The sequence below is a fragment of the Ascaphus truei genome, chromosome 1, assembly GCF_040206685.1.
Source record: "Ascaphus truei isolate aAscTru1 chromosome 1, aAscTru1.hap1, whole genome shotgun sequence".
Classification (NCBI taxonomy): domain Eukaryota; kingdom Metazoa; phylum Chordata; class Amphibia; order Anura; family Ascaphidae; genus Ascaphus; species Ascaphus truei.
The window spans coordinates 224,415,482-224,424,387 of record NC_134483.1 but is presented as its reverse complement, the minus strand read 5'-3'; the positions used below and the strand labels follow the sequence as shown (position 1 = coordinate 224,424,387).

General features: G+C 39.0%; 1 protein-coding gene across 4 annotated transcripts in view; it reads right to left on the bottom strand.

Moving 5' to 3' along the window:
• MCC (MCC regulator of Wnt signaling pathway) overlaps positions 1–8,906 on the bottom strand; it is a 366,135-nt gene continuing 357,229 nt past the window's right edge. For all 4 annotated transcript variants that reach the window (XM_075601563.1, XM_075601553.1, XM_075601572.1 and 1 more), the window contains one exon: positions 1–7,099. In XM_075601563.1, the coding sequence (XP_075457678.1) occupies positions 6,919–7,099 (181 nt within the window). In that variant the 3' untranslated portion in view covers positions 1–6,918. The remainder of the gene's footprint in view (positions 7,100–8,906) is intronic.

The following is an 8,906-nucleotide window of genomic DNA, read 5'->3' as shown; positions in this document are numbered from 1 at the left end:
TGTGCAACCTAGAATGCAACACTTTTATACATGTCTGGAAACAATTGTAGAGATTAGGAAGGATGGATCATGTGATGGGCATGGCGATTTGAAGAGCAATTGAACTGTAAGAGCTAGAGCATGAAACGCCAGGGTTTTAAAGGGGTTTATTGTCTAATGTTGAGGTTCTGAGAACTTTCGCAGGTCCGTGTAATAGTAAGATCCAAAATGGTTTAATGTCCATCTATTTTGTGCACCGATACAATTTTCATTCATACTACGTTGGTCCAAAACACAATACCGGTTATTTGTTTACATCTGTAACAGAATATTCTCAGACACAAAGTATTTCCACATATGAAGTATTTATTCTGAATATAAGAACATTTGTAAAATAAAGGTATTATAAATTGCTCTGTATAAATAAATGCAGTTTAATTGTTTTTTTTTGTTTTTTACATTTCTATATCAAATTAACATAAAACGGCCATTTAACAGAAGCTGGTACAGTATGGAAGGCATCTAAAACATTTAGACAGGCTGGATATCTCAATTACAATTGTGACGGTTTAACAGGCTGCATTTCAGTGGAAGCGAACTTCCATAACAAACAGTAGACAATGCAAACTTAGGTATGTTATTTTGTCATTGCAACAATACATTCAGACTGGCTAGCTTGATATTTAAAATTGTTAGAAAAATAGCACACTAATGCAGCATTTTGTAAAACATACTTCCATGCAGCACCCCAAAATACAAAGAAACAGGTTTTCATATTTAATGCTAATAAATGGGGGTTTGATAAAGATAGTCATTGAAACAAACAGTACCTAGGCACCGGTTTTAATTAATGAAAGCCCTTTGCTGCTGGAATACAGTACAATGTGATTGTTCTTTTTATGTGCTGAATTTCTGAAAGGATATCGGCGGTCCCTGTACAATGATTTAGTTCACTCATTAACAGGCTTATACTATATTCGCCGGGCGGGACGGTTTTGGACGGATTCCCCGTGAATAGGGAATTTTTGCCATTACGACTGAAATAGAATAAGCCCCTTTATCTACTACAGGTCATCGCAAGACAAGTCATGGATTAGTAACCCCTTCAGGCCTAGATCCACAATAGGATGCCAAGCTTTAGCATTCTTTTACTCCCATTCATATGAATAGGAGCTGAGGCGTTGCATCTTTTTGTGGTTCTGGGCATTAGTGTGCCTAAAAGTCAATGCTTCACACTGGTGTCAGAGGGATGCAATAGCAAAGATAGAAGTTTTGTCCTTTTTGGCTTCTGACCAAATTTTCATCCATCTTCTCTTGATTTGTTTCAAGCTCAAATGCTGATTTTTAGTGTTTTCTGTGATAACTGTAAAATCCCGTATATTAGAACTGAACAATTTTTCCTTTAGTACAATAAACCGGTATCATTATGCCTAGGCCTCAACATCTTTACCACTGGTACATATACAATAAACTGCTCAGTACAAGCGATGTCATCTACTACTGTATACACATGCACAATAACTATGCTGTTAATTAGATCCTGGTAATCAGAGCTGTACTTCTGTACGGGGGACAACCTGCTTAAAAAGTGACTATGCTCCTTTCAACGCAAAAAGACAAGGTAAGTGTTAATTCAGGCTGGTGTATTCTGTATGTCACTAGGGTAAAGTATACGTAGGACTTGTATCATTGCTTTGTGAACATGCTCATTGTAAAAGTTTCATTTTCCCCATGCTTGTGTAGTTAAAGGTTTTGCTGTCTGTTCCCCCAATGCTAATAAATAAATGTGATAACTGAACACCTTGGACTCTTACAATTCCTCCTCTCTCCATTAATGCTTACTAATCGCAGCCAAGTGACATTCATCTCTAAGAACAAAGTTTTAGTATACTTGCAGCACCAACAAATCTACTTTATATTGATGAAACAAATATTAAACTAAAGAGGAAAAAAAACTGTCTGGAACTGAATAGATTTTTTTTTTAAATGGCTGCTTTGTATAGCCATGAATTTAGTTGGATCAACACCTGAACTTTAAGTGTTTTAACTACCTAGGTTGTATTTTCACATCTGAAGAATTCATGAATGCGTATTTACCACAAACTCTACCGTGGCGATGCGTCAACACAAAAAAAGTGTGTGTTTGGTGCAATGCTGTACTTGTTCATCTGTTACTTCACATGTAAAAAAAGGTTATTAAACAGTTTTACATCTGATAGATTTAAACAGAAATTCTCATATCAGACTTAATGGATTTTTTGACATAGAAGAAGCAGACATTGGCGCAAGTTGTAATGCATAGACATGGCGAAAATGCGCCTCCTACCCCAGTTTTGTTCCAAATAGTATACCTTTCTGTAGTTCTTAAACTGGTCACAGTAAGGGGTTTCAGAACCTGGAAGGGATTCAGTTTTTCTATGACCAATATTGGTGAAATTGTACAGTATTTATCAGGTCGCCATCTTATCAAAACACAGATGCAATTAAATGAATGACAACAATGTTCTCAACGTGTTAAGAGACTTTTAGTATTGCAAGTGAACATTTCTTAATCAATTTGCTGCCAGACACCATCAAGGCAAAGCAGAGAAGGGTTGAAGCACAAGAAAACCACTGGTCAACGTGATCTAAAATGTACATTTTCTTCTAACTGTGAATAGGCTGCAAAAGAGTAACTTATATTAAATTGGCAGTTTGGGTTGTAGAAAATTAACATACTATAGAGAGCAAAATTCAGTTCCATTAGATTACTATTTTGCATTGAATCAACATGAAAATACATTTTTATGCAATTTTTATGACAGAAAATGTCTTAAGTTGGTCCAATGCAAAGTTTCACTATCAATACATTTTGCTGGGACCAATTCGTCTATAAGACCTGCTCCTCCAATGTAAGCTTGTCCTGGGGTTTGAATAGATTGCAAGTGTACAATGATGTCTAAAGCATATACATTCCTGGGGGAGATTATCCAGAAAAAGATTCTGCTTAAAAAAAAAAGCAACACCAAGCAAGAATGGTTTTATTATGGTGGGATCATAAGCCAAAACTTCTAAAGTTCACTTCAAATTAAACTGCTGTTTAATTGCCATCCGTGACTCAGGGTGCTTTCCTTTGCAGGTGGTAAATTAAATATAAAAGTGTGACGCAAAACTAAGTTTTGAGAAATGTAAAGGTGCATCCATGCTTTGTCAAATCTTCCACATGAAATACACACTAGAGAGGGGAGAGGTTAGTATCTCAAATTATTATTCAGAAAACTGACTTATTATTGTCACAAACTGCTAGAACATGGACCAGAGTCTAGCATGAAACACAATTAGGCAATTTTAAAATGGAAAAAAATAAAAACATTTAATTAAATTGATCTACATTTGTGAACACATCTTTAGGAGTTCTATAGAAAAAGGAACTCAGCACTCACAAAGCAAGAGTGACCGTCTGAAAATTTACCCTCGCATAGAGAAGATCACAAACTTCACATCCACTACAAAAAGCGATGTCATGTTGCCTGTTCCTGAAAATAAATCACAATGTTTCAGACTCTCCTGGGCCTTTCATCGGGTAGGAAGGCCCAAAGCATTGTCAATTTGTTGCCTCGTCCTGAAAATAGTATCACTTTTTGCACCGGATGTGAAGTTGTGATCTTCTCGATGACAAGGTAAATATTCAGACCGTGAGCCAGCTTCGTCCCCGGTGGCTGCGCACTGCACACCAGGTACAGCCCACTATGGGGCAGGCCCGAGTCGTCGTGGGTGCGTGCGACTGCTTTTGCCAAAAGATAAGATGTTTGTCTTTTGGCAGGGCAGCTGAGCATTGGCCATGTCACGGCGTCGGTTCAGCCAATGAGGGCGAACTAGCAGCGTGACATGGCCAGGCTTCCCGCTTTCGAGTTGCCTGGATTCCACCAGGTCGCGCTGATGCAGGTAACGAGCGCTGCTAGGCACCCTGTCGCACACACTGGGGCCGTAGCCTTATGTAAGTGTTGCGTCCTTTTTCTGTAGAACTCTGCATTGTCACAGTGTGGTGACACCTTTTTAGCCTTCTCGTATCATTGTTTTTTGTTGTCTTTAGGAGTTCTGTCATAATTTGCTACTGCCAAGAAAACATAGAAACACTTAATTGCACTTTTTAAGGATTTTACAGCTTTCAAACGTAATCTAATAATGTGATAAATTTGACAGCAGTAATTTTATGCCACTGACAAGCAATAATAAAATTGTTTAATTCCACTTAGGCAGTAAAACGTGTTTTGTTTCAGCGGCTCAAACTAAGAACACATTTGATTAGTCCAGAGTACATGGATTATAACAGATGTGTATAGACTTAGGTCTACACACCCAAGTCAGGGTCTGGGGGAAAAAAACCTAATCACCCCAAATGACCTGAGCTTTGGAATAAATACTGAATATGTCAAGTAATATAAAATAACAGCCACAAGAAAATGTGTATAATAAAACAACTAATTTGTGCAGATGTCTCATTATTGGCTACCGGAGACTGTAATAAGAATGCAAGATTTCCGGACCTCTGACCACTTGTGCCCAAGTGACTGCATGTGTATAGTGACATCCTCATTTTCAGTGTGTAGCTCTGAAGACCAAAAAGACAAAACTTCAGCAATCTCCTTTGCGCAGGAAAAAATATATTGATTTGTTGATACAAAATGGGCATGGAGTCGGCAGGGCTTACCCCAGCGACCAATAGAAAGTTGCAATGTCATCAGTAGATGAGGTTGTGGCCTTCTATTCCGGAGGTCGTGTTTTGTGTGTTTCAAAACTGGTACACAAAAAAACTACAGTACAAATATCTTTTCTTTAGGGGGACCACAGATGAGCTTTGAGGAACAACCTTGTCAAGGGAAGCTTAACAATAATTAATAATTTTTGGGGGAGAATTGCTCATTTAAAATGGCCACCACCATTAACGGAGATTGCCTTGGTATCACCTATTACAAATTAAATCAAAGCAGTGAAAAAACAGGAAAAATACAGCTTTCAAAAAACAAAGTAGGAAGCCGTCGATCAGTGTTACTGTCAGGGTAAAATATAGGACAAACCTATGCATTTGCACGCCCCAGGCGAGTGGATTTAACATCGTGGCGAGCTCCTATTGGCTCAGGCATCACACGTTTGGTACTACGTGTCGAGTAGATTTTTTTGTTGGGCGAGTAGATTTTTTTGGTGATTTGTCGACCACTATATATATATATATATATATATATATATATATATATATATAAAATTGGGAACAATTGCATCTGAAGAAATTGCATATTTATTGGTTCTCCCAGTAACCCTCAGGATAGGTTACAAACTCCTGTGATAGGCATTAGTCTGATTGTATGCTGAGCATTTTAATGGTATCTTGCCAAAGTGAACATTGTGGTTGGCAGTTGTAGAAACTGAGCAAGACCAGTTTTAATCTGAAGTAGCAGCAGTGTAAGGCAGTGGTGCGGCCATATAGTAGAATTTCTACCTAAATGAGCAAAGACCAGATGCGCACAGATTTCTCACGTGTAAGCGGGAACATAGGGAAGGAGAGACAATTATTTTTCTTGCAGTACTAGGACAGAACCAAGAAGTCAGCCCTGCTTTTTCCTCAGCATGGGAAATATTGGGTTCCTTGTTTTAAAAACAGATTCTGCGTGTGGAAGGACTTCACAGTGTACCGTTTGCTTTAATTCTGTCATTTGGTTTTGAAATCCGCAGACATCTCACTTCAGTGTAAAATGGAACGTGATAAAACACAAGTGAGATGCAAAGAAGCACTACTGCTTATAGATTATTATTGCTCATCCATACGGGTAGCCAATAATGCATATGGTCTCTATTTGCACGCTAACAAACATTGTTAAATTGAACGATGGCGGTTCTGTAACCACTAGGTCAGTGGAGCCGAGTACATGTTAACCAGTGTTAAAGAACAGGGAGCGCTAAGGCCTTTATATACTTTTGCAACACAAACCATCTTTCCTGACCCCCACTAAACAATGGCAGGACTGCACACAGTATTCCAGCACAAACTGCTTCTAACATGTGCGAGGGCGAAACAGCACGACGACACATCAACTTGTACAAATTAGAAAAAGCAACAGATTAAAAAAATAGGCTATGGATATAGTTTGACAGCCCCCGTTAAAAAAGACATCCAAGCAGAATTCTACTCACAGTGTACTAAGAAACATATTGAACCTTTCTCCATCTTGTTTTATTACTAAAGCTGAAGGGTACGGTTTCATGGAGCACCCTTTGCTGAACTGACAAGGTGTCATTATGTATTGGTAAAAGTCACTGGAAGTTCAGCACACCAGTAACGCAACTTTTCTTTTGCTGGTAATGATCTTGGGTCAGCACCTGGAAGTACCCACGTTGCTACATGTAGCAAAACTATGGTGAAAGTCCTACGTTTTCTTCAAGTGAAACAAAATGAAGGTGCATCTTTGCTCCGGAACAATGAAAGCTGCTTATGTCACCCCCCCACATGCTGCTTTAAAGAGCCCCCCACTGCAGGACCCCCTAGCAGTTGACATGTTTTGGCACACACCAGTGTCTCACAAATATAAATGTATCATACAAATTACAAGGAGGAAGGGAAGCATGTGTCAGTTGTAATAAAATGACACCTCTTTCCAGTGCCAATCCATCGGCTAAAATGACTATTAGAGGATGAAGTATTTCTTTAGAAAATTCCATTCATTCATTTTTTTTCCCCCTGCCCCAAAACAAAACTGTACAGGAGAGTACATGTGTATATCCAGGCTGGTTTTCGTAGGCAACCATAAGGACACACTGCTAGCTGGCAATGCTTTTGATATTCCTGTTTTCTCCTGATGATATCCTCGGGTAAAGATGATTGAACATCAGTTTACTAATCTATATTACAAATTTGGATACTCCGGAAGGTTTGCAATGGCACAGAGGTCTGTTCTTGTGCTGGGTTCACAGTGATGTCTCGTTGGTATGAGGTCTTGAGTTTTCTTCCTCTAGTAAGGCTATTCTCTGCTTCAACATCCGCACCTGGGTCTCATGCCTCTCCACCATGGCCATCATCTGCGACTCCAGTTTCTTCAGTTTATTTTGATGCTTTTTCTTTGCTTTCTCATACGCTGCCACAAGGTTACTGCTCGTAAACAAAAGGAGATAGTTAGCGCGTCGCTACTTATTTATTTACAGTGTAAGATGTTGGCTTATGTAGTGGCGATCATAAAGCGGTTACTCCCGCTCAGGAACAGACTGGGAGTGAGAGTACAAACACTGGGGTGTTCTAAATGTCAGACTTGGAACATGTAACTGTAAGAATCAGAGGTCCGAGGGTGGCAGCACTTTGTATAAGTGCCCTGAATGTATTACATGTGCACTGCACCTAACTCTCTTTGTAACTGTGGAATTACTTATCCCACCTACTCAGGATTTTTGTTTTAACATATAAATCGTATGTTGGCTCAGAGTTGTTATTCCTATTTAATGATGAGCCTTCCTTGAGTTATTACAGCTACAACCCAGTACCTAGCTACCAGGGTAATATATTATGCAGAGTACAATGAGTCTGCAAAGTTTTGCTGCATCTAAACATAAAATTCCATGGCAGATAAGTACCACTTGGCCCAACTATTCTGCCCATTGTGCTATTTTTTTTAAACTTTAGACCCCATTTGATTCTTGACTTTCTTTCATATTTAAGCAAGCCCTATGTATATCCAATACATTTTTTTAATTCCCTTGCTGTACCTTGCTCTACCACTTTTGGGAGGCTATTCCACAAATCTAACATCCTCTCCATGAAGACATAATTCCTCGCATTCCCACGTAGCCTGCCACCCTCCAGCAGTATCCCTCCTCTGCCTTCTAAGCTGTACTCTAATTTGTGTCCTTTTGTAGACGGTCTCCAGAACTGAACATAATACTCTAGGTGACATCTTGCCAATGATCTATAAAGTGGCATCCCCACCTCTCTTTCTGCTGCGAACACCTCTCCCTATACAAAGTAGCATCCTACTGGCTTTTCCTATTGCCTTATTACATTGCTTGACTACTTTAAAGTAATTTGAAATAATGACTCCCATGTGACTGACATAGTTCCATTAATCCTGTATTCTGTTTTTGGACTTTTGTGGCTCGTGCATGATTTTGAACTTTTTGCCATTAAATTGTATTTGCCACACTCGTTACTATTCCTCTCATTTACATAAATCATTAATCATTTAGTTTATCCCCATGGAGTCTCAGCCCTGTTGCAGATCTTAATGTCATCTGCAAAAAGGCATACTTTGCCTTCAAGATTTAATAAGGATATTAAAAAGCACTGGCCCCAGTATAGATCTCGGAGTACTCTACTGGCCACCTTCCCCTCCTCTCAATATACTGCATTTACTACAACACTCTGTTGTCTATCCTTAAACCGATACCTTATCCGTGCACCACCTTAGAATCTAATCAGCACTGGAAGTTGGTTATCAGTCTTCTATGTTGCACAAGACAACTAAGGCCCTCTTAAAATATCGCTGTGCTAAATCTAATGATTTGTCCTCGTGTATTGCCTTAGTCACCATCAAAATCAGATGAGATTAGTTAGAAATGACCTCTCTCCCTCAGCATTTCACCTTATACTTTTCCCAGTGGAGAGCACAAGGTGCAATGAATAGGTACAGTATGTGTTGCACATCAGGAAGTACCCTGTCAGGTGCACCGACAAATTTGCAGGACTGCAGACATTAAAATGTATACCTCGTTTCTGAAACAAAATATCGTACCAGGTACTGTATAGCAAGCCACGTGAAACTCCCTTGGTGAATAGTTTCTTGAGTTGTTGAAAGTGGAACAATGTTGTGACACATGGCTGCGCTATTTGTAATTTATCATTGAATTTTTTCGTCTTGTATATTGTTTTACATTTTATTTCTACATACGTGAATGTTCTTTTGTTAGTG